The 27,654-nt window shown below is 37.1% G+C and overlaps 1 protein-coding gene across 4 annotated transcripts in view; it reads right to left on the bottom strand.

Annotated features, from left to right (window-relative positions):
• ZCCHC7 (zinc finger CCHC-type containing 7) overlaps nucleotides 1–27,654 on the bottom strand; it is a 116,521-nt gene that overhangs the window by 23,648 nt on the left and 65,219 nt on the right. For all 4 annotated transcript variants that reach the window (XM_082782930.1, XM_082782932.1, XM_082782931.1 and 1 more), the window contains 3 exons: nucleotides 14,506–14,549; nucleotides 13,094–13,219; nucleotides 11,160–11,330 (listed from right to left, as the gene is read on the bottom strand). In XM_082782930.1, the coding sequence (XP_082639056.1) occupies nucleotides 11,160–11,330; nucleotides 13,094–13,219; nucleotides 14,506–14,549 (341 nt within the window). The remainder of the gene's footprint in view (nucleotides 1–11,159; nucleotides 11,331–13,093; nucleotides 13,220–14,505; nucleotides 14,550–27,654) is intronic.

The raw sequence follows: 27,654 nt of genomic DNA, 5'->3' as shown, positions 1-27,654 counted from the left end.
TGATATTTTTACAAAATTGTCAATATTTCCGTCTTCTTCTATTCTCCTCAAGCCACAAACAGATAAAGAAACACTGCCACTTTGTTAGCCATTTTAGTTTTTTAAGAGTGTGTACACAGCTACTTCAATGGAGGTCTTTCACTTTTGTTTAAAACATTCACCCTTCTGTTAAAATAGCTTCTTAATCATTTGAACAATTATTGATTTGGTTTGTCAATCTCAATTTTCAGTATTTTAAGAAGAAATATTAGTTATTCCATGGCTTCTACATAATATGATGTAGCTATAATTTCAAACATTGAACTCTCATGACTACTTGTAAACTAGTACTAGTAACATTTATTTAGATTTTTAATATTTTTTTTTCTCATAACTCTTGCCTTCTTTTATTCTGACAAAGCATGTTAATTAAAAAAGCAAAAACAGCAACAATACACAACAATCAATATTAGCCATCGAATCTCTCACAGAATAACACAAGTTTTTGACAGTCACCCTATGGTACATTCAGTAAGTTTTTCGCAGATGTGATGGAAATTATATTATTTATTATTCATTCTGTCTGCAACACAATTTTCTGGAGAAAAATTTACAATCTGTTCTGTGTAATGGTTCAATATTTCTCATCTTACTCAAATAGTTCACGTAAATATTTGAGTTTTATATTAATATTTCTATAAAGAAAATGTGTGAAGTACATCATATTTCTAACAGGAAAACACTACAATATTTGACAGTTTGAACACACTCGAGCTATTTTCAGATGCAAACAAAAGGATTTTCCTCTTGCACAGGATTTTGAGATGCAATATATAAACATTCTCTACCTGATAAAAATATCGTATCAAAGATGTTAGTTTCTTCCTCAAAACTATATAAAGCTTCAACCATACATGAGACTTTCTGGTTTAGCACAGGGGTATCAAGCAGTTATTTATACATTAGTTCTGGGTAGTTTTCGATTACCACAGTGTCCCCAGACTAATATGGTTGAAAAATCGCAATCAATGAGTTGTCATATACTGACAAAATGCCACTCTGTGATATGACCTTTACTTACACAGCAGCTATTTAATAATAAAAAACATTACTTTATTTTTTGAATAATATATATATTTTTTTTTCCTCCCTGGATCAAAGACATCATTTAGAGTGAAAATCTGAAACTCAAAGTGGGAATCTACAACTGGCACAGCTCTTAACAAAACTCTGCAAGAGGAACAATCCCAACTACTTAGCAATGCTATCTAGAGGTAAGTTTTATTATCATCATCAAGTGTGCTTCAAGGCTGTGGGAAAACTTAAGGGAGATAGGAAGAAGGTAAAGGAAAATTCACCAAGCCTCTTTCTTCATTCAGATGGTGATTCAATATAATACTTTTCATCGTCACAATGATCACTTACGAAAAGTCAGAAGTTGAATACAATAGTCTAAATCAGATGCTAAAGAACAGCCTTTTAAAAATGATGCTTTTAGCTTAGAGTCTTATTACCTTGCATCAGCTCAGAATGACTGTCTATATCTTTTATCATAGAACAACAAAAAATGTAATTAAGAATTACTACTGAATACTGGCTTCTGAAATGAAAAAAAAAAATGCATGCCCTGCTGTGGAAAAAAGAATAACCAAATACAGCAACAACCAAAGCTGTGATTTTTATTTATTTAAAAGTACTTAGCCATGAATGGCCCTCATTTAAAGAAAAGCCCTCGTGGTATACAAGCACGATGGCAGTGTGATGAACTACATTAAAATAAAATTGCATTTATTTCCTGCCCCAGTGGTCTGACCTTACTAGCATTTAGATGTAAGAACACAAGAGTTGACTACTCTTAAAAGCAGTGCCACCACTTTACAGCCGCAGAAAAGATATACAAAGGATGGTTTTCAATATCTTTAGGTAAATCTGCACACCTTTTTCTGCACAAGTTCTGCACAATTAATTTTTCAAAAATAATGCCATTTCTGCTGTAACCACATTTGATTAATTTGGAATGGTTATTATTCATATCCAAACACAAACCAGCTCTGTTTGCCACACCAGATGAATCAAGACTAGATACTGTGCATTTTGACCCGTATTGAATTTTATCAGGTGCTAATTATTGTTTTACCAGAACAACGGCTTAATGCATCTGTTGTTTAATTCCCACTTCCCTATTCTCAAATGTGAACATCAAAGAAAATAAAACACTCAATCTGAAACAGCCCCTGACAGCAGACCAGGACTCAAGTGCTCAATAGACAAGGCCCTTGCCACCAGTTCTCATATTTCCACAACAGTGAGCAAACACAAAAACAGCGCTAAGCGGCCTTTCCTCCTTTCCGCTCCCCTTGGCCAGTCGTCTGCCGGGTGCGCCGGGCGCTGGACGGCGGCCCTGCTGGGAGCGCCGCGCGGGAAGGATTAGCCTCACTAACACGCCAGCATTCGCAAATGTGGAGGAAAAACCCCACCACTGTATTTGGTGTATGAATAACCAAAATGCACGCGCTGACAGGAGACCGGGATGGGCCTATGGCTCCCCGGGAGAAAATGTAGCTGTGATGAGTGACAGGGCTTTCAGGAAATATGTTCACAATCACAGACAGTGAAGGCCATGACCTAGATCGTTTAAGAGCTTGTCTTGTCAAATTATCAAAAGCTTCTTCCTCTCTGAATAAAGAGTGACATAAGTGAGTGTCAGAAAGCTGCAGGCTGACAAGCCAAGCATACAATAACAGCATGCACGTCACATACTTGCCGAACACCGCCACGGCTAGCGGCAAATCTTAATGAGAGCGCGGCTGGCCCAGGAGACTTGGGTCCCTGCTGGCACAGCTACTCATCTCGCAAAAATCCTTCAGCTCCAAGTCAGTTATGGTCTGACACGACGACTACAATTACTAAACACAACTTTTTAACAGAATCCTCTGGTGCTTTGTCAAAGCAGCGGCTGCTAGGAGCTGCCCCGCTGTAAGCGACCACAATAAGACAAAAGATTTGCCAAAACACACACTTTTCATCACCTCCGCATGGGAACAGCCGCAAAAAATACACAATGCATCACTCCAGAAACACTCTTGCACAAACAGATGTCAAGACCCTTTCCCCATAAGCTAAGCCTCACATGGCCACCACTCCCAGCGCTGCACGCAGAACTGAGGTGTTTAACCACCAGGATTACAAAGACTCCTGGTAATGTTTACTTATGCTTACGATTAGACAGAAATTGACTCAGGGCAGGTGAGAAAAAAAGGGAGTGCTGCTGGGGAATACGACTGTGAGGAAAAAATGACAAAATTGCTGCTTTCTCTCACAATGCCCAGCAGAAGGGCAGAGAAGAAGGATGGAGGCTATGCAGCACCACTGGTGGAAAAGCCCCTGGCCGAAACGTCACGAGCACACCCTTGGTAAGGTCCAGCCCGTGCAGAGCCATATCCAGCCCTGCCAACACTGGCACAGCACCAATGGTAACCAGCAGCATGCACTTTGTAGCAGTGAAGGCAGAAGGAAATCATCTGTGAGAAAACATTCTGCCCGTGGCTTAAACAGCCAGAAAAGGACATTTAAAGAAAGATAAGTGAAGTTCCCAACTGAAGTACACACCTGTTTTTTGGGCAGAAGCACTGCTTCAGAGCGTGTTTGAAGTGTGCAGATATGCACAGATGGAGCCAGTGGACACTGCACAGCTGAAGAATGTGGGAGACCAGGACACTGCTGCCTGCCACCTCCAACAGTGAACTCTGGCAGTGCACTGTGTATCTGTATGCTGTTTTTACGTAAGTGTTTGAGGAAATGTTATGCCTACCATTTTTGCCTCCTTCCTGCCACATCATCCTGTTTATGAACTTCTCTTCCCACCCATGCAGCTGGCACACAAGACTGTAGAGCACAAGCCTCAAGACATCCATCTGAACTGCCACCAAACTTGCAAAACGGAGGATGTTTACAGCATACACGTATATAAGCATAACTGTATATACATGTATGTACACCTCAAATATATACATACAGACATGTATTTGTACACACAGATATGCAAGACAAGGTAGTAACATTGCATAAGAGAGACATGCATCTTTGTAGCTGGAGCAGCATATGGTCAAACAGAGCAGCACTCAAAACATCTGAACAGCTCTGCTACATGCTTCTCTGATAACTTTCCTGATGAAAGCACACTAAGTTCAGCTCTTCTAATATGACTCAGAATCCAAGATGAGCCTATAAATTATTAGAGCTGTCTCGGGGAAAGTTACTAGTAATAAATGTATTACCCTGAAGTTTTAAATAACTTTGAACATTTTCAAATCAAACTATATGAAGTACCTTGACTTGCCTCATATTCTCTTCTTGACAAAAGCATGGCTGTGGAGAGTGTCACTTTGAAACAGAGCGTGCATGGTAGACTGTTTTGCATCCTTTGTGTCACAGTAAAATTGAGTGGTCTTTCTGGGAAAGACAGATTAAAGCCTTTTTGGATCTGGGAAAGACAGATTAAAGCCTTTTTGGATAGTCCAAAGAATTTGATAACAGCTCAAGATCTGCTCTGTGAAGGTGGCACTAGAGTTTTCAGAGTATTTTGGAGAACTCTGGAGAACATTGGACTCATTTAGCTCCAGGCTCTGAGCAGAACTTGTAGTCTGACCTTAGTTCCTACAGGAACCATAGACATCACAATGATACAGACAGACTGATACTGAACAGGTGAACTGACTGGGCTTTGTACATCACTTGGATTTTTGAAAAATTGCCCCATGGAGAGGACTCATAACTCTTTAAAGGATGCAATTAACAGAGGCACAGATACATGCATCTGTTACTACAATCAGTTTACTGTCTGAAATGAGTAAAGGCTACACTGCATCAAATCACCTACCCATTGTCTCTTAACTGTGGCCATAAGCCCAAGTCTCATGGACCTTAAAAAGAAGGCAAGTCTGCCTCCTTTCCCTAGTACTCTTCCACATTCAGCTGTTTCCAGGTCAGTGACTTCCCAAGCTGAATACAATTTCTTATGTATTCAATAACCTTCAATGAGTTGTTCTTCCATCAATTGGTTCAGTGTCCTCTGGCGCCTGAGCAGACTCATCATCTATTACATCCCTTGGTAAAGAGCCTCACAGGTCTTTTACCTACTGCCTGAAGAGTCAACTTCATCTGTCTTTTCTGAACATGACTCCTACTGCTTTCATCAGATGCCCCTAATTCTTGTACAAGAATAAGCAACAAACAACTGATCCCTAACCACTGTCTCCCATCACAGAGGCTTTTGAAGGTCTTTACAGATCCTTTCCTCTGCCATCTCTCTCCCTGGCTAAAGAGATGCAGCTGTGCTGAAGGGTGCAGAAGAAAGGGATCAAACCTGCACCCAGTTCTTCACTGCTTGCCTGGTGATTCCTAGTATTCCATCAGCTTTTTTTCACACCTTCTGAACAATGAAGTGATCCTATTTTTGGAATCGTATCTTCGAAGTTTAAAATTGAGTCCTGAATAGTAGAGCTCAGAGCCCATCATTTCATATATAAAGCTGCAATTATTTTTTTCCCAGGCATTTTACTTTACATTTAGTGCCATTAAAATTCATCTGTCATTTTATTTTGCTGTTTATTACAGTTGCTGTGCATGTCTTCACAGTTGGCTCACATCACTGAGACACTAAGTTCAGTCTTCCTAGCAAATATTGTCATTCTGCTGTTTACACTTTTCTATGTCACACTTGCATATTCTACCTTTATATTCTTATTCCATGCCTGTTTGGTTTCCTCAAAAGCTTTTGGTCAGGAACTTTTTCAAATGCCTTCTGGAAACTGTAGACTATGTTAACTGGATCACTTTCACACAAATGCTTCTTGACATTCTCCTTTGAAGAACTCCAGAGGTTTCCGAGAAGTGGGATTTCCTTTATAAAATCCTTCTTGAATTCTCCCATGCATATCATATTTATACACCCACTTCGTATTTGACTTATTACAGTTTCAGTTAATTTGCCTGGTGTACACATTAGGCTGGCAGGCCTGGTTGTCCAGCTTTTTCCGGGACCTGTTTTAAAATTCATCATTGTATTTTCTATTCAGTTATCAATCAGACACAAGTCAAGAGGTTACACACCACCTTCAGTCATCAAGCTATTTCACCACTCAGTGCCTTTACACCTTTTGGATAACTATTATCTAGTTCTGGTAATTGGTTAGAATTCATTTGTCATCTTAAATTTCAGTGATTCCATCCTGATTTGCTCCCTAAAGTAATACTTTGGTGTGAAAATGTCCCAAATTTCTTCCACAACGAACATTAGATGCCCAAAAAAAATGTTTTTAGTTTGCTAGCAATGGAATTATCTTGGCTGAACATTCCTTTCATATCTCGATCATCTGTTGGCCTTACAAGCTTCTTGCCCTGATTTGAAGAAAGATTTACTGTTAGTTTTCTTCCTTTTCTAATTGCTCTTTGATCACTTTTCTAGACTGCTTTACTGCACTCTCACATTTAAGCTGCCAGGACAGATGAAATTCTACTTATATGGTCTGGCATTCACTGAACAGATATGCTACTTCATGACAGGCATGAGATTATAAGAAAGTTTCAGAGACAAGCCTTTCTGATTTAATTGTGGACCTAAGTGAACAGCCAAAACACAGGCTGTAACGCTCCTGATAATCTGTACAATTTAGGTAGAGTTTAAATTTGGGGGTGATAGAGGACTCAATTCCCTACAGAAAATAAAATTATGAGGACTGGCTTCACAAAACATGTAAAATGGAAAAGGTGGCAAAAGATGCAAAGAAAAGACACTCAGGATTACTGAAGGGGAAATTTAGATCATAACTGCCGGGACAACTGGTGATTTGAGACAACCTGGCATGGAGGGGAAGGAGGTCTGGCTGCAGAAGGGGTTAAGCTGCCTGGGAGCAGGAACCAGAGGCTCTCCTAAGGGGGGAAGGTTTCCCTTGCTGGTGAGGTGACAAATGCACAGCTTTGCTGGAATGCCAGCCCAGGGCAGCCTTTGGGCAGCAAAGCTGGGCTAGGGGATGAAGCCAATGCTGGGCTGAGGCATTCCAGGCCAATATGCACAGGGTCAGTGCTAGTAGTGTCTGTGTGCTGTAAAGGCATGAATCTCCTTGTGCCACATCTCTGCAGAGTCCTGGTAGATCTGCTTAGAGTGGAAGGATTCTGTCCAGTGTCTTGTCCATTGAGTTAAGCACAAATGTGTGCTTGACTGCCTCAAAGGGTCCAGTAAAAAATGCTCAACATTACACTTCCAATTGCTTACCAGAAAGTGTTTACAGAAATATACCCTTCGTGTTCTTCAAAGGAATGGTACTGTGTAAATACTAGCTATGAGCAAAAGTACATTTAAAAGAAGAAAACTGAATTTAAATTTCTAACATGCAAAAATACCAGAAGAAATACTACTAAGTAAATGTTTGTGCATCACAAATGGGTTGAGCATTATTTGCATATCCCAAATATCATTGTCTAGAGTGATCCTGTAACAAACTCTCATTTTTCCTTCTTTAATTTCTTATTTTTCTCATTATTTGCTGCAGTAACAACTAATTTTGGGGAACAGGATGGATACATGTACAGTACAATGCACACTCCCTCTCATCCTATCTAGAAATGACACTTAACTAGCATATCAAGGGAAGCTTCCTGTGTCTGACTGGTAAGCTACCGGGTCAAACAACTCATTGAAACTCAACTATTCCACGATGCTGCAAAATAGGGATTGAATATAATGACAGAGGTTATGGAAGATAATCTGTATCAGGTTAGAACAGTTATTCAGATAAACTTTTGTATTCAGTGAAAGGGAACAAAAGGTCTTCTCAGGATCTCTCTTCATCTTTGACCAAATGGAAGAAAAAAAAAGGAAAGGAGGAGACATTTAGAAAGAGATATCAAATGTTTCTGAATTTCAGAAATAATAACATTTAGGGGAATCAAACAGGAGTGTTTGGAAACATTTACACCCTATCTTTAGCAAGAAAATTTAGCTGGTAGGAATTTATGCTGATTTTAACACAGGTTGCCATTTATTCTTATATTTTTGTGTTTAAGTTGCTTTTAGTTTGAGAAACAATATAAAGCATAAAAGACCACTTGCTATGTATCAGGAAGGAATCTGTGGGACATGTAAATTAATGTAATGTAATTTCATATGAGGTTAAAAAAAATGACATAAGTATGCTTTACATTAGTAGATCAAATCAGTCACAAATGCCTTCAAACTGAATTCATCTTTTCAGCTCTTACACTATAACAACCACTGCTACTGAAAACCCACAGTGAAGTTAAAGAAAGGACAAAGTACATCTTTTACCTGTATTTATTTACATGGGCAACCTGATCTAGTGGGTGGCATCCCAGCCCTTGGCAGGTGGTCTTTAAGGACCTTCAAACCTGAACCATTCTGTGATTTTGTGATTTACAAAACACAAAGAGAAATCTTCACATTAAAGTCGCAGTTAAACCTCATACTAAACTTAAATAAGTGTCCTACTGAAAAGTCAGTACCTTCATCTGATTTATATTTTTAAAATATAATTCAGCACTACCACATTTACAGACTATTTGGGAAAGACTTTGTACAAAACACAAAAGAACAAATAGAAGACCTCTCCAAATGTATTTTTTTTAGTACCACTTAATCTCATAAAGTGATAGCATCACTGGAATATACTTTTGCCTAACCCTCCATATGTTTCACATTATGCATAGTTATTAATCATGAAAACTTTGCTTGTTTTGCCAATCACTTTTACTCTTTTACCAAACCTCCAATTGCTATAGGATTCAATACTTTCTCACCAGTATTAAAAATGCTTTTGTGCAAGTGTCCAACAGAGTTGGAACATTCTTGCCAAAATAGTTCACCCTGTACTGAAAATTCACACAAAATTGTTCATGCAGGAAGTAAAAATTTAAAACATAGTCATGTCTAGCTTTGAAGTACACCATACTTAATGAAAGCAAAGTTGCTGGTTTTTGAGGACTCTAGGCTGCTACAAAAAGCTTCTGTTTATAAATATATATATATATATAATATATATAAAACATATGTATGTATATATATAAATACACACATTCTGGAATATTTATAGAAACTTTTACGTAGGCTACGTGACATTAATAACTATGTTAAATGTGCTTATTCAAAATCTTTAGATTTCTTTCAGATCATGCAGTGGTGATGCATGGCACTACAGTCCTTAGATCCAGGAGTCGTGATTACTAAGGAGCTGATGACGACTACACTTACTGTATAGTGTCTACTAACTTTCTCTAGTGGTAATAATATTTTTGGGCAGACTGTCAACAGTTAGTTTCTTTTTTCAAAATGCATTCAGAAGAATTGAAGAGATGTTTTTTGAGAAGGGAGATCATGCCGTGGAGAATGTGTTTCTATAGTAGCACCATTTACATGGTAAAAGTTTTAAGGAAAAAGTCTCACCCAAATGAAGGCAAATGCCCAAGCCCTTACCACTCCCATCTAGGCTTCTGTGTAGAGAATATACTTTTTCTGAATGACCTTTATTATACCTCAGTATCCTTAAAATATTCAAACATTTTTAAAATGTCTATAGCTAATTTTATGCCAAAGTTATTCACTCACTTATCCAAGACAAGTTTGAATGCCCAGTTAAAAATAACAATAGCAGAATGCATGTGTTTTACAGGGCTCCACATCTCTACAAAATAAATAGAAACTCTTCTCCCATTTTGCTGCTCAACCTGAAACACACAGTCAAGAGTCTGATGGGAAATACAAATGAACATTCAGTCTTGTAGCAAGTATCTCATAGATACATGAAAAGAGATCTTTCATATTCCCAACTGGTGGAAACATTTTTACCATGAATACAGATGCAAGGTTGATAACATCTCTGTTTTTTTAAGTAAAGCCTTTGTTTTTTTTAAGTAAAGTATTATCATTTGCACCAAGTACTTTTTTCTCTCCAATGCTTAGACATAGCAGCAGTGTAAGAAAATATGAAAAAGGAAGTAGAGTGACTGGTTACAGGACCAGAGTGCCCACCCAAGATGAGCTGTATGAGCCACGTTGGTCTAAGAAGAAAATGTTGTTTTTTTAGTGTTAGTATTGAAGTTGGAAAACATCAGTGTGGTTCTTACGGGATTAAAACAGACACCAGTAGACTGCAGACATTCCATGCTTTTATCAATATTTTCCTTTTAATACTTTAGTATTTAGAACAATTTTTCAACTGTTCCACTACTTTATGAGTTCTCTTACAGTATGTATATAAGGGCCTGTTCATAGAGATATGGAATTAGATACAGAATTAATGTCATCATTATCTTTCTTTTTGCATGTTCAAAAATAATAGAGGACTCTACTGACAAACAGGCAGAAATTAATCCAAGATGTGAAAATACGGTTGTAGACATGTATACCTACAAGCTACTGTCAGATAAATTTTTTATTCATCTCTACTTGCGTAAGAAATAGAATGTACCACTTCCATTTTGTTCATAAAGGACATTTGCAATATAAAACACAACACAGTTATAAACGTCTCCCAAACCCACTTAGACTTTAGTTTAAACTTCTAATAATTTTTTCATTGATGAATATGTGACCATAGTAAAGTCATTGATCTGGAACTGTTAGAGCATCAGAGCTATTCTTTACCTCTGTCTAGCATGTTTGTAGCAATACATATCTCCTAATTTCAACCTCCTTACACTTTCTGTTCAACAGAAATGTTCTCTTCCTTATCTGCTGCTAATATTTTCAATGTTTCTCCATGCAGAGTAAAATAAAGTGTTAAACACTCAATTTACTGAATACATTTTTTTCTGCATATTTCCCCTGTTTTTTAAAACCACCACATTGAAAATGTTTGAACTGCACTTTCTAGGTTTTAAAATCCTTTTATTAAAAGAGATGAGTAGTACAAAACCATATTAATAGACATTTTTCACCACCCTAACTAAAACTGGACAAAAGTAAATTAAAGACTGTGTGTTTCCAATGCTCCAGTTTTCTTTGGACCACCCTTCATGATACCAGGTACAATACTTCCATAAGTTTATACAAATATGCACTTTATAAAATGAAAGAAAATATGAAATAACTGTGGTTCGTGTAACTTCAGCTCTTGACAGATACAAAAACAATAGTGAATGAGTTGTTTGCCATGGATTATACTCACATCAGCGTAATGCCCCTTCATATCACAGCGACTGCAGTGCTTATTCCAATAGGCTCTCTCAAGACATTCCCTGAAATAGTGGCCAGGCAGACAGCAGTTCAAACAAAACCGTGCTGGGCAAGTGTTTTGTAGATGACCTCTTTCTGCACACAGGCAACAAGGGGGAATTTTCTACAGAGAAGTACAAAAGAAGTATCTTAAGTAAGTACATTTTAAAAGATTACATAAAACAAAACAAAAATTCCACAAAAGATGAAATGAAGAAGAAATCATCCTAAATGCTTACCAGGAATTGCATAGAAATTTTGTTACACAGAGAAACTATAGTGAAGGAGAACTATAAATAGTGAAAAACTGCATAGATTCCCAGTACTTTATTATTTTGGACATAACATCAGAAGCACATATTAAATTCTCTAGAATTACTTGCTCAGTGAATACAGCAAGAATTAACATTAAATTGGAAAGTGTATTTCACTCAGAGAAAAAGTGTTTGGTACTCTGTATGAACACTTATCTTTTAGGAGACTTCTTGAAAGCTGAAAAGTGTAAGTGTATCATAGGAACATGATATACAGCATGTGACACAACATACTGGAATTGTTTGCAGATATTATGTGTCCTACAGACCACTGCACTGGGTCTGGCTGGAGTAAATTTTATTCAAAGCAGCCCATATGTGGATGTGTTTTAGTTTACTGACCACAACAGTGTTGATAGCACACTGATGTTTAGCTGTTGCTGAATGGTGCTTGCACAGCTTTTGAGGATTTCTCTGTTTCCCACACTAACCTCCAGCCAGCAGGCTAGGAGTGGGCAAGAGTCTGGGAGGGGGCACATCCAGGAGAGCTGACCCCAACTGACCAAAGACATGCCCCTTACCATATGACATCATGATAAACAATAAAATTAGGCGCGGGGGCATGGGGAGGTCCAAAGTAGACATTGCCTTTGCATCTCTTGATTTTTTTTCTTTCCCTATGAGACTGTCTTTATCTCAATCCATGAGTTTTTCTTGCCTTACCAGTTCTCTCTATCATCCTACTGGGGGTGGGTGAGTGGCTGGATTGGGGCTTAATTGTTGGCCAGGATCAGCCTACCACAACCACTCAGCTCCATGCCTTGTGACTCATGCAAATACACACAGACGGCCTCTCGGACTGGCAAATATAAAACCGTAAAAAGTACTCTGGGACCAAAGCCCTATCTGTTTAAAGACAATTTTTCCAGTGATGGAGTGCACCTTCACTCCGTTTCAACTGTCTGGGATGTAGTCACAGGATACATGCTTTCAAAGAATTTGCTTTATGTCAATATTCAAAATCTCAGTGTAGGTAGCATCCTCAGTGAATGAGGTATGGATTTTTGCAGGCTTTGTTGCAGGGACTGATAAATCCAGACCCTCATGCAACTGCTATCACTTGTTCACAATATAGCGATTGAATTTTAAACCTCTAACTCATGGACAAACTTTCTAAATATTTGGCATCTATCCAACCTTCTTAAAGTAATTTTATCTTGTCAGTAACTTTTAACATTATTCATATTATGGTTCATTATACAGACATCTGTTTTCATTCGTTTACTAAGGGTGATTCTTGGATTCCTTAATGTTCTTGTTGAAATAAATTTTAAAAATATTTTAGTTCTTAAAACTTGTTCTACAGTATAAAAAAGATATACATACCTTGTACTTAACTCTCTTTCTAATCTGTTTGTACTCATGTTTTTTTTTCCTTTATAAAAACTAAATAAAGTAATCACCTTCACAAAACAGCCAGTTATTTTTATACAGGAAACTGATCTTGTGCAAGCTACCATTCAACTTGGAGCAATGAAATAACAAACCACTGAAGCAAATCTTCTAATGGCAATCATAAAAGAGAATCAGAAACAACAGCTGTATCTACAGGCAATTAAGATATTGCATTTACCTTTGGACCAGGGCAGTTTTTGGACAAATGACCTGCTCTACTGCAATTTTTGCAGGTAACATTTTTCTCTGCTGTGTAGTACCGCACACTTGTACGCCTCACACTTGCATAGTTACAGATCTGTGCCTGGGGAGACAAAAACAGAAAAATGTATTTATCATTTGAGATTCTATGGCACAATGTTTGCTAGAAATTCATAAAGTTCACTGCTGGTAGTGTTCAGTTAGGAATCTAACTTCTTACAAATACAATTTGCATATCCAGGTTTGAACTAGATAATTTTCTTCTAGAGAAACTGGCATCATCTAGAGAAAAATTATTGTCTTGTTTGAACTTCCACTTCAGGACATGCTTTTTTTTGCTGTTTAAAACTAAAGCCATGAAATTTTGCTTTCACTTTATTAGTTGAGACACTTTTACTCACTGTGCTATTTCATGATGAACTGGAATTTTTCCCAGAATGCAAATATAACTAAGATTAATTGCAAATGCAAGTTACAAGTTCCCTGGCACACATTAAGGGAAGCTTCTTGGACAAAGTACAATGCTAAACAAGTCTAGACCAAATCTGCAATTTGCAATTGTAAAGAATGATTTAAAAAAGGAAAAAGAAGTTAAAAGAGAAGCTGGAAAACACCCTCCCTCTTCAAATGACCTCATACATACTTTCTGTTTATGCAGACAGAATTGAAAATTCTATCTTCAAACCCTATTGCTTAGTGAGCATCTAATTTTTAAAAACTGAAAAAAAGATTATGGACAAGTGAATGGAAAAGGTGCAAAATACCAGTTCTCTTACGGGAAAGAGATTATAATTTCACTTGATGATGTCTCTTGGGCAACTTGCTTAAGCTGGGGTGTTGGACAAGACGACATTTTGAGGTCCTTTTCAGACTAAACTGATCTTTGATATAAGCTTCTCTGAACATTGGAAAGAGAAATCAGGAGACGGACCTCCTAGCTGCAGCTTACTCTTCCTGGATACTATCACACCTTACACAAATGCCTCAGGTTACAGCCTAATAGTACTAACGACTGAGCTGACTCCTTTTGCTGGAACTGCAGGAAGACTAACTAACCATGGCAGACTTATGGTGACACCTGCAGGAACAGGGATCTAGCTGCCATGAAACAACTACTGTGAAGAGACTGGAAAGGATGAACTGATGAGTTCCTCATTGCAGAGGAGCTCTTGCTCCCCTCATCCTCTCCCACCACTGTTTGTGTACCTTCTTCAAGAAGTGAACGTCTTCCTAATAAATGGTAGGTCAGGTTTCACATGCCATTGGAAGGACATTCTTAAGACTTCCACATAAAAACTACAAATGGATTTTCCAATCCTGTTGATCTTGCTCTGCTTGTTAATAAACATAAAAATAACAATTATGGAACAATTTGGTTCTCTGTGTTACCTCTAAGTCTTTATTACTGATGGACCAGTCCACATCAACATCCCCTGAAAAACAGAAGTACAACGAATTATACTTAATTTGCATGGAAATTTTTTCTATAATGTGTTCAACATTATGATTACTGCAGTTATTGGAAGTGATAATAGACTTTGAAAGTACCAAAAGGGAGAAAACTTGTTCTGTTTTCAGAAAAGAAAAGTTATCAACCTGCTCAGCAGTAAATCTGATTCACCTTAAAATCAGCATAGGTCCAGCTATCAGGTGGACTATATTTGATGCCACTATCCTTTTCCTCTTACTCCTCTATACTATTTGATACCTCCATCATAATACTGACCCCCCAACCCCCCAGGAATAAATTCAGGCAAGCTTTAATTTGTTCAGAGTCAGGGACTCTAAAGCTTCTCATTCCAAACAGTTATCTATAACTTCATTCATGGGCATGGCCAGCTCAAGTCCTCAGGCTGACTGGGTGGGAGCATATGGAACAAGAATTTAACACACAGCATAAAATATACTTTGTGAATTCAAAAAATCTGTGTCTTCAGCACTGCTTTCTGACTGCTGCATGCCAAAATGACTTTATGCATAACCACAGCAACTGTAATCTAAGTAACTCTATTTCATAACAGGGTTTGGTAATGTGCAATAAATCAGGACGACACACTGAATTAACAACTGTCACACTATAACCTTCTCACACACTGACTTTGGACTGGCAGAAATAAAAAGAAAAAATCAAAAAGAAAATAAAAGGCAAAAAGCTAAAGGAATAGGGATGCAGTTAGAGCTGTTTAAAAATTCTGCATGTCAACACTGTTTACTTCTTTTGCTGTGCAAAGACAGCTGTAACACCACAGTATCTTTCTTATCATCAACAGAGGATTCATGTCAACAGAAGTACTTGCTTTACCTATACTTCTACAGTAACAATTATAACTTGTGTTTAAATAAACTCCATGTGTTTGCAGGCTTTTTAATGCCAAGTGTCCTATCCTGTTCCCACACCATAAATCTGAAGCATCTCTGTGTCACCAAAACAACATCAAGAATCACAAACATTAAAAAAAAAAATCTGTTTTTGATTGTATTTCACAGAATCACAGAATTTCTAGGTTGGAAGAGACCTCAAGATCATTGAGTCCAACCTCTACCTAACGCTATCAATCCCCACTAAACCATATCCCTAAGCTCTACATCTAAACGTCTTTTAAAATTTTTCATTTGTAGTGAAAGACAGATGATTAGAAATTACAATAATACAATCCATAATGTCATGTCTTACTTTTTTTATGGAAAAAGTCAATAAATAAAATATGTAACACAATATCTAAATACCAGGTATGTCACTTAAACATACAAATACTTTTTAGAGCACAATACCTGTTTGCTGCTGTTCTTCATCCAAAAGTCATGACTAACAATAACTGTTCCTTTCTCAACAACACTCTAAAATATTTTTTTGCAACATTCACTAATATCAACAGTCATAAGCATCACCGAGACATTACCAATAACTTAACTGGCCTAATGTAAAGCAATTCAAGTGATGTGTTGCATCTAAGTCATGGTACACAGAGGAAGTGGCTGAGCAAAAACTCAGATGAAGAACTACATGGATACTTCATCCAACTATCATTCAGGATAACAAGAGATACCATAATGAAAGATGTTATTGTCCATATATACCTGGAGACCACTTCTTCCAGACTGTCTGGGTTCCAACAGAGAGGACAGAAGGGGTAGCATTGTGTCAGCTCTCTTTAGTGGAAGCTATTCATGGATATACCCAAAGGAAAATTAGGCCTTTTGGTGTCTACTCATTAAAAGTACAGAAACACACGTACTGATATATTTCAGTGCATTATTTATTAATTGGAAGCTTATTAAGAAAATTCATTCACAAAGAAAAAGATATTTGTAATTCAAATCAGTACTGTGAATGCCATATGCAGAATGGTTGACAAGCTACAGATCAAAATTACCAGCAAATTAACTCCTGTTAATCATCAGACATGTCCTTTCTAAGGACAAACCAACTAAGTTTCTTTTCTTCACTTTCAAAATTCCCAGCGTCCCAAGGAAAACCATGACTCAAAAATTCCTTGTGTTAGAAACTAAAATTGCTCAAATTAACAAATATACGAGAGCTTTAATGCTGAATGAAACATCAAAACAAAATCTGCCTTTATTAAATGTTTGGTTACCCCCAAATTAAGTCTATTTCACAACAGAATGTACAAGTCTTTATTTTTAGTCACAAGAAATGCTGAAGACTAGAAAACGTAGGAAGAAGAATGTTTCTGCAACCAACCTGAAATCTTTCTTTAGAGACAATGTACAAGTATTTGCAATGATTTTTCTCATTGACCACAGTATTTTGTCTGGCACAAAATCGTGGAATAAATTCATGAAACACTGCTCAAACTGACAAACACATTCCCACCCCCCCCCCCCGCACCCCCCCCCCCAATAAATAAATTCTACTTAGTTGGATGGATTAACCAGTGCAAAACACAATTACAGTCTTTGGGTGCTGTAAGTATGTCTGAACTTGCTTTCTGACCAGGCCACCTCCATCAGTCCTTCTGTCCTCTTCCTGGCTTTCAGCGCTGATACCGGCCAGCCTGTTGGAGACTCCTTTGTCTTATGCTCTTCCTGGTGGGTAGCACTTCTAACGTTTAACTCCTTGATACTCAGTCATACAGAGGACAAGTCTAAGACCACAGATACAGTACTTCTTCCTATGAGGACACAGGTCATAACTTAATGTCTTTCTGTCAGTGCCCAGGGGAGATGTTCAGGGACCATCTTCTGCGCTCACTCCACAACCTCAACCAGAAGGCTCAGATCCTCTCCTTGGACTGAGAATGTAATTTTGATCAAAGCACTGACATAAAACAAACTCATATGCTAATTACTGAAAATTACGCAATATAGCAAACATCAGTACGATGCAACTTGTTACCTGATGTTTTCCAAGGCCAAGCCAGTACAATGTGAAAGCATTTCATTCTTTTCTCAGACACACACACAGGGTGTTTGTCTGCCTCAAGAAATGAGGTTATGACTACTTGCCTTCTACTTTTTACAGCACCTTAGTGAAGTAGCAATTTAAAAACTATTCAGATAACCTCTGTCAAGACTTTCCTTGCTCTGTGAAGAGACTGCACATTTTGCAGACACAAAACAGACAGTATTTAAAGAGTGCAAAAAACCCTCCCAGAATATTTTTAATTGTTATATTATCCTTCCAAATCTTCATTTTTAAAAGCTCTTTTTTAAGAAAGATTTTTTAATTAATTAATTTGACTGAGATTAATCTTGATACTGCAACTGAAGAAATAAAACTGACTTTGCCATATGAACTTATTTTTACACGTGGAAGAAGAAATGGCTTTGTCAATTTGCTGAACATGGAACAAGATGAGGGAAAAAAGAGGCTAGAAAAGAAATGATGTACAGGACACAAAATAAATGCAATTTAGATTAAAATGAAAGCTGGGGGAAAACTGCAAGGGTCTTCTTTTATGAAGTACTACACTTCGGCTATCCTGCATCCCTTTACAAGAGGATGAATAGTAAGCAACAACTTTGCTTTTATTTAGAAGAAAAATTTTCAAAGATCATTAAGATTCACATGTATCACTCCACCAGCATGAAAATGTAAATTTCAGAGCAGGGATCACCGTGAAGACAGATTTACGACTTACGACCACTGTTCAATATGCATTCAAGCTTTCTCTGTTTCATTCCAGAAAGGGGAGAGGCGGTGAGGAGTGAAAACGATGAGTAGTCAAAAACTGGAATTGCCAGAGTAACAACCCATTTTAACAGAACAAAAAAAATGACTTGAAATAAACAGCAAATTATTCAGAAAATGTCTGTATCTGTTGTACCACTGATGGTCCTAGCAACCAGACATACTGCCCCACCCAGAGTGGATGGCCTTGCCTAGATTTTCACCTCTGCCAAAAGTTACACTTTTCTATTATTTATTTCTATTCATCAGAACTAGAAGAAAACATGGTCCTGTTCTCTGCACAAATTCAGCCTGCCCTGCAAAGGTTTTTTTATTACCACATTTAATAACACTGAGAAACGGTAGAGCCGGGACATTCAACTTTGCAAACAAAACACTACCTTTTCCTAAAGTGTAAAGACAAGTGTTTTTTTCCATTCCCTTCCAATTTGAATACACATGTAGTCATGTATTTTAGTTACTGTATTTTATGATCAATCCACTGAAACAGGGTTTTTCAATCTGTGACAGTATGGTATGCAGCCTGAAGGGCAAACACATTTCAAAGTTGGGCTACAAAAATTGGATTTTGACTGCTAATTAATACAAGCGCACTATAAGACCTCTACAGCACAGGACTGTTTTAGACTTCTCTCTGAACAATATTTAATATGTCAGGACACAGCTTCTGGCTGCTACTGGAGTAACAAATAACAATGTAAAACGTCAACCCCTAGAAATGATCTAGAATTTGAAGTATTTAACATTGTAATACTTTACATATATCTGAAAAATGCTGTTCACATTTGAACCAAAGTGATTTATGTATTACTGTTATATAATCTATCACAGTAAGTTTCATATTTTTCTTTCCAAAAACACAGAATGATCATGTGAAGTTAGTAGTGCACCAAAACATAAATTGAAATTTGTTCCCCTCATTAATTTTGCTAAAGACAGGAAATTCAAATATCTACGCAGTAGCACTTTCCTTTCTGCTCTAGAAAGATGTATTCCAAGTATGCAGTCAAATACCCGTATGAATAAATTTTTATATACGTGCATGCCACACGATCTTTTGAAGTAAATGTTTTCTCTGCAGGCACTGAAAACTAAGTGTGACCTGATGACAGAGCAGGTCCTCCTTACGCTGCCTGAAGGTCCTGTTCAAACTGCATCCGAATGAAATGCAGCCCAGGTACATGGTGCACTAAAACACTGCTCTGGTTTGGAGTGAGGGTGCCTGGCAGCCTGAATGATTGCAGTGCAACCAGCAGATTTTAAAGCACTGTACTGGGAGACCAGGTGTGGCTCCACATCAAAAGTTCAGGTTTCTTGCAGTTTTAGCAGTCACTGGTAGCTTCATCCAAACACAGACAACTTCTTGCAGGGTACCAGAGCTGTGACACACTGAGGCCACAGTGGATGAAATCCTGTGTGTATCATCCTGTTTCTTGATTTAACCACTCTGCAAAAGGAACAGAATTTACTGCTGTATTTTTCTTAGGCACTTTAAGGAACCTCTCAACTTTTATTTAATGAGTAAGAATTTTACTTAAAAATGAGGCACCTGCTGTTATAATGGATTACATGTCAATATCTCTAGCACAAAAAAAGCATTAAGAGAGATTCATGAGATTAAGAGATTCCCCCACAGAAATTGCTTGATATTACTGACAGAAGTTCGAATGACGAGGAGAGACTCTGCTGCCTCTTCCCTTGATATCTTTTGCGTGAGTGCATATATATTTATGCAGTGTATATATCCACATATATATAAATGCAGTAAGAAAATAGCAGAAATCTTGTTTTTTAGCAACCTTTCTCTAATCTATCATGATGTTTTTGAAAAGCATCACAAAATTGGAAATTTGTCAGTGAACAAACAACAAAACTCAACTCATTTTGAAATGAATTAAAACATAAGATCTTGATTCAAGCAAAAGCAGCATTGGTCAAAAGATTATCCCATTTTAAAAAGAAAAGTAATCCACACATCTGGAAGTCCTGCATAAATGAAAAAACAATGACAACCAAGAAATCAAGCCTGTTAAAGTAACTTTAAACAAACTTAAGCAGCCACTACCCCTGGGAGAAGACTTAACTGTCACAGCCAGAGAATAAAAGTCTGACGGTTGGGGGCTATAACATGGTATTTATAATCCCTAGGCAGCATGTTCGGCTGGGGCCCATGGCAGGGTTAAAGCTGCGATTTTCAGGAAGGCTCACAGGTCATGAAGTTTAGGAGTGTGAATTAAGAGTATGTGATCAAGCAGAGAAGTGTGCTTTTCATATTTAAAGCAGATATTTAAAAACACAAGAATCACTCAAACATTAGCATTTTTATTGAACGTTAGTTGTGCCATACAGCCATGCATTTCAGCCATGTATTTCTTTTCTGCAGAGCTGAACTCTTAACACAACTTCTGTAATGGCAAATCCTGCACCTTCTTCTAAGCTTATGCCCTTTCGCACCTACATCAACTACTTGCATTCTTTTAACTATGTATGGTAAGATGCTTCACACACTAAGTGGAATAAAGTGTGCAGTGAATAAGCAAATGATAATGCAATTCTGTAAATCTTACTCCTCAAGAATACTAACAAATGATTAAAATGCAAGCACACATTAAAATACAAATACATAGTGTGCCCTTTCCAACATGTAAGTACACATAATTTTCTGTATTATGCTGTAAATACTGCTCCTGTTAGGTTTGACCACTGTAGTAATGTTAATTCACAAAACTCAGTGGCTCATGATTTTCAAAGCTTAGAGCAACATTTGCGGAACAAAGTACGTTTTTCTCTCTTTTTGGTGGGTACAACTATAGGGACCACAGGAACAGTTAAATTCATGGCATGGTTCGTCTACCACACAGTCGGGGGAATTCTTTAAATAGAGCCTGTCACTCTCTTTGCCCATCAATGGGATTTCCTTCTCAAACTGCTGATTCGTTCAGGTACACAACAGAGGAAATTTCAGTTAACCTTTGTTTCACCCCAGGGAGAAATCTGTCTGAAAAGTATAAAATGAATAGATTAAAAAAAAAAAAAGAAGAAGAAGAAGAAAGAGAAGAAGAAGAAAGAGAGGAAGAAGAAGAATGACAAGAACAAAAAGAACAAGAAGAAGTAGAAGAAGAAGAAGAAGAAGAAGAAGAAGAAGAAGAAGAAGAAGAAGAAGAAGAAGAAGAAGAAGAAGAAGAAGAAGAAGAAGAAGAAGAAGAAGAAGAAGAAGAAGAAGAAGAAGAAGAAGAGGAAGAAGAAGAGGAAGAAGAAGAGGAAAAGCTGCAGTTTTGTTCTTCCTAGTGTTCACAGCAGCCAAAGTTAAACAGAGAAAAGGAGGCAAACGTGAACATTTTATTCCCACCACTGAATAAGGTATAATATATGATTTAGAAATTCCAATGTCTGTACTGTGATTTCTAATTTAGAAAAGGAAAGACTGAACACAAATCTATTGTTCCCACTGGATACATCAAGAATTCACTTTCTGACTGTTTCCTATATGGCTGAAAAGCACTAAGGACTAGCAGCTTACTTTGAAGTGAAAGCTTTTTTTTTGCTGTTTGATTAAGTTGTCTTAAATGCCTTTTAGATTCCATCAATCCTTGTTGAAAAGAAAAATAATAAATGCTAAGTCAGGATTACATACGAAAAAACACATACACAAATAAAATCAGAAGTAAAGCCATAAAATAAAGCAAAGTTTTAGGATAGATTACTGACGAAAAAAATATGGCCTTATCCTGTTCTAAATTACTCATTAAAAGACTTATTTTGAGATATAATTTCAACATAAAAATAACCATTTTCATTTTCTATTGTCATTCATCTGACAACAAGCCTGCAATAATCACTCCAGTATCAAAAAAAATTCCACTGTAAATCTCCCTCCCCAACAAATTTTCGTATGTCTGACTGCAGGTAAAACTTGTGCAATATGGTTAAGGAGCACGGGAGACTGTAAACTGTGCATAGCTTTAGCTTCAGTGGAAGTGATACTCTGACATTTCTTATGGGATCAATAAGATGTCAGGAGCTGATTCTGTAATACATTACCAAGACTATTTTAGTATTTTAAGTGATTGTTATCATGCAGTAGACTTTCTAAGTGGCAATACATAACTTCATCAAAGAAGCAGTCATAAGGGAAGTTGGAGGCTTTGGCAGTTGAATAAGCATGCAGGATCTTAATCTCTTAATCAGTACTCGAGGAGTGGTATCTATTGTAGTCATCAATATTAAGATTCCAGAAGCCCAACCAATGCATACACATTGTTTTGATATATTTACAGATTCCTTCATACAGTCAGCTAAACTGGAACTCGGCTCATGTCCAGGACCGGAGCCTGAAGAGTACTGTTGGTCACTTGCAGTACAGTTTTAAGAGAAAATCAACTGTTGAGACTTGGGAATCCGTTTTGGCAATATATCACATCTTTTGTACCAATAGAGAATAAAGAAGATATAAATGTAAAAGGTGAAAAGAAATCCATGAAGCCTGATTTTACTGAGGCTTGTGGTCTCTGTTATGGTAAAGTCACTATGTCTGAAAAAAAATAGTGTAAACGGTGTGGTAGCATCATCACAATTCTCTACAGAATAGAGAGGTATCCAGCTTTAAAACTCCTTGGAAATGATTCACTCATTCTTCAACTGAAGCACAGACCTAAAACCACAACAGACCAACTGTATCCCAGCAAAATAGCATGTCTCTTTTGATGTTCCTAGTCAGAAGAAATATGGAAATAAATACCTGAGTGTGAAGAACAATCATGTAAACAAGTATCTGAAACTAACAAAACTTAAACTGGGCTCTTGTCTCTACTTCTACATAAAAATGAATTTAAAATGAAATTTAAAAAGTATTTAACACAGAAAAAGATCATATTTAAACTCAGGGCAATTGCCAATCTTTGGGTATAGGCTAGAATTTAAGTATTTAGGTTCAACTTTCATTCACGTTGATAGCTTGCCCATTTGGCAAAGACAAGCTAAATCATCCCAATTTCTTCCCACCCTGAAGGTCAGACAAGCCTCCCTTGCAGTGAGGTGGAAAAAGAACACCTCTTGGAACACAAAAGGAACAGCTGTGGTGTATCGAGGATGATGTAGGGCTGATGTGGTTAGGCTGGAATAGCTCCTAAGATGGCAGTTCTTTTCCTCAGAGCATTCAGATGAACTCCGCAGTGTTTAATATAACACTAGAATTGGATATTGTGGTTTGACTCTGATTTGGCACTTCCACTGTTTGTAAGAGAAGTAATTCATGGGTTGTTAACATAACAGGACTTAGACTTTCGCTATAACTTTTCATGTTTTTGAACTCTTACACATTAAGTGGTATTTTCATGAATATGAAGGAAGAGAAGTCTCAAAACTTCTAAAGATACAATTGGAAGTGTTAACCCCCTTGTACTAAAGTTTAACACTACCTAAAAAGCCCACTGGTTTTTAAAGGTAGTTCAGACATCAGAAGTATTTACAAACAGTCAAATATTAAACTAGAACAGAACATGACAGATGCTTGCACTGTCTTTACCTGCAGATGAAATCCTGAAGAGTCTGATCATTACCACGTTGCAGATTACATTTAGTCTAAGCAAAAATGAAGTCTGAGTTAAAGCTAACATGGGGACCTGGAATGGGTAAAATCCAGTTGCTTATATTCCTAGTTCCTCTTTTTGATCTTTCTAAAGATTATCACAAACATGGAATAGAAAACACATACAGGAGTTCCTGAAAAATATTCATAATGAAACCAATACAATGCATCTTAGTTGCAGAGATTAATTTCAGTTCATGGATTTCCTATACACCAAAAGGTCCTTCTAAGACACTCCACCTCCTCTCTCATGCTCTCCACCCCCGTTTCCCAGCAAGGAGGTATACACAGCATCCTGGCCACTACATTGCCCTCCACACTACGTCTTCCTCAAACTCATGCTTGCCAAGAAAATTAAGACATGAGAAATGATCCAGTAACAATCTAAACCTACTTAACATCAAGTAGTAACAAAGCACTAATGCTGATGTGTAAAAACATGCAGTTATTTTATGAGAATAAAATTTATGGGTTTAACAGTCTGTTCTTACTTTGGTCTTCATAAGCTTTTATGATCTGCATATCCAAAAGCATCCACCACAAACACTCTCACACCAGGGAGACTAAAAAGTCATCTCAACAACTTCAGGGTTTGTAAGCATGCATCAAGATTGTGTTCTGGCTCTTCTGAGAGTCACTGTCATGGAGAATCTTGGTTTGTCCTGGCAAAGATGACACACTGCTCTCAACTATCTGCAAAGCTTTGTAAGTGTTTCAGATTAACAGTACCAAACAGTACTAACATGCTATGGACGCCTTGGGATTCATACTTTATATCATGCTTTAATGGGCAGAGATTGAAATACAGGAAAAGAACTTTTTTTTTTTTTTTTGGTATACCTTGTTCCATTTGAAATTAAAACATCCTTTTCTTGGGAACAGAAAAAATAACTGTGATGGAATTCTTTGGAACATCTTTCTTCTGTTTGTAATAGAAAACATGGAGTTCTCCAGAAACATTTCCATACGTTTTTTTTTTTCCCCTTAAAATGATACCATAGCAATATGAAAAACCTTCTTACTTTTACCAAAACCAAAGTGTACTTTAATTATGTTACTAGGAAGAACAACTTTCTTCCAGACCTATTAAAATTTAGAGCTCTCTAACATAATGAACTTTTCAAATAATTAAGGTCCATGAGAATTGCAACCCTTCACAAAATTCCATCATAAAGCACGCAGGGAAAGCACATTAGAAAAGACAGGATCAACACCCCCAAACACTGTTTGCAGAACTTTTCTGACAATATGTCCCCCTCACCCGCAATTTCACTAGGGCTTCAGAGAGTTGTTGGAACTGGCCAGTGTGGCTCCAGTTCCCAGACTATCTATGCATTTTGTTTCCACACACTCAGCTGTAAAGTAAAGTGGCCATGAATTTTTCAACCAAGAAAGTAAAATCTTGTGTGTTATACTAGCCTGGGATTATTGGAGTCTGAAAATAGAGACATAATTTGTTTAAGATACCAAGGACTGGTTAAAGCATTCAAGTAGGAATTACTCGAAAATGCTGACACCGAAAATGATGTCATCTGATTCTAAACCCATGCATCATTAGTAATACTGTGGACGTATAACGTAAGTCAGAGGAAAAGTAAACTAAACTTTCACTAAACTGTAATTAGACAAGAGCAATACATATGCTCTGAATGCACTACTAACCACGTTTCAATAACCAACAAGCATTAAACTAGAACCATAGTTATATAACCATAGATATATAACATATCCTGTGCTCTAGTTTACACCTATAGTGAAAAGAAGTGTAAATATATTTTGTGCTGGATGCGTTTACTGCCCTCATAATTGTACTGCAAGCAATTTGTACCAAAATTCAGAAGTCTTGTTCTATAAAAGCATATTAAAAATCATTCAACTTTTCCATTTGGATAAATAACCAATGGTGAATAAACACAAGATCAAAAAAGAAGTGCCTGGACCATAATATCTTCGGTGGATGAAGCTCAAGTACTCCCACATTGTGAACGCAATGTTGATGCGTTCAAGATATAAAATAGTTGCATGAGAACAAGCAGAGCTCACAGTGATTTTAACCATTTAAATTCTGAGAGTTTAGCAAGTCTTTGTTGAAAATGAATCAGACAACAGAAGTACTGAATAGTTAAGGTGTACATAATTATTTTTAAACTAGGACTTTGACAGACTTTTAATAACACCTTTTCCTGACATGAGAATTTGGCAGTGGACTTTTCCTACTTGAATTTATAGTATTTGCAACTCTTAACATTTTACTGCTACTTTAGGAAAATTCCAAGCAGTCTGTATGTGTTTATTTATTTATTTATTTTTTAAATCATTTATATTTTGAGTAAAACAAAATTTTATGCTTTTTTTTTTTTTTTTTTTTTTAAAGAGTAGTATTCTTTAAGATTAGCACTTTTTTAATTCAGCTTGAACTTCATGTATGGGACTGAAATATCTATATTAATTCGTGAAAGATGATTTTTTTTTAAAGTTGTGATTTAAGTCATTCTTTTGGATAAAGACTAATGAGTCTCGCCTACATACATCAAGTGAAAGTCCCTTACACTGATCACTGCAGTAGAGTTATGATTCTACTGTGCAAAATTATTGAATGTACTTTCCATATTGCAAGTCAAAGCAATAATTTCTGAAATCTTTGATTCAAATTTTCCCCATTTCTCTGCCTAAAAGCAAGGGATGTCTGAATCAATGATTAAAGGGCTGGTTGTGAGACAGATTCTGCTTCTACCTAGCAACACACAAAAAACAACCAGTCCTATCACTGGAGAAAATTATCAATGCCTCATTTAAAATGTGCAACCACCCAAATTTCCTGAGGAGTGTGGTAGCTCGTTGCTCCTTTAAAAACAAATAATACAAACACTCTCTCTAACTCCCACCTTCTTTCGTTAGACTGTGAGTATAGAGGAAGGAGACAAAAAAAGAAACAAAATGTCATGTCTGAGACTGAACCCTTCACTTGGGCATACACTTTGAACTGGGAAACTGAGTCACTGCAGATCTCATGAAGATCAGTTCTATCTCTAATACAGTCTTGAAAAGCTTAGAAGTGGAAACATGAGACAAACCTGGTCAGAGATATTAATGAGTGGGGACTGCAGCATTTCACACACAACTTTAAAAAAGACCAAATAGATTTTACAGAAGAAAACAGAAGACAACTCATAACTACATTCTCATCTTCTGCAAGTTATCAAAGGTACTGCACAGGACTAGCACGCTGTGGGGTACTGCATGAGTGGCAGTACTAATGCTTGTAGAAGCTTTGCAAAGGGCCAAACAGTAGTCCTGTCTTATTTGTCGTATCTTTCTAATGGAATGGTAGCCATACTTGACAGATTGTATTTGGCATTGTTTTATCAGGCTACCAAATGCCCTTAGCATAAAAGTTTTTTTTTTTAGCCACACTTATGGTTTTGGTCATGAATCATGCTCTAGATGTCTTCACCTAAGCCTAAAAGAAACTATGGATGCAGAAATTATTTTGTCTGGAATAAATGACCAATCTAGGGACTGCTGTCTGCAGAGACTATGCTGGTCAGAAATTGCATTTCATTGTATTAGTGAAAGAGCTGCACTAGCCTATGTCCATAACAAAGTCCAAATGGGCTAATCCACACAAAGAATATGAGACCTGATTCTAAAATCATTTTACACACATGCCTAGTTCTGGTGGCCACAAATTATCAGAAGGTTTGGCTTTGACACTGAATGCATGTAAACCAAATATACACCATCAATTAAAAAACAGGCTTACAATACTCTTCCCATGTACTCACCTTCTAAAATTAAG

This window comes from Aythya marila, assembly GCF_965140915.1.
Source record: "Aythya marila genome assembly, chromosome: Z".
Classification (NCBI taxonomy): Eukaryota; Metazoa; Chordata; class Aves; order Anseriformes; family Anatidae; genus Aythya; species Aythya marila.
The sequence above is the reverse complement of the archived record's forward strand: the minus strand, read 5'-3'. Positions and strand labels throughout refer to the sequence as shown.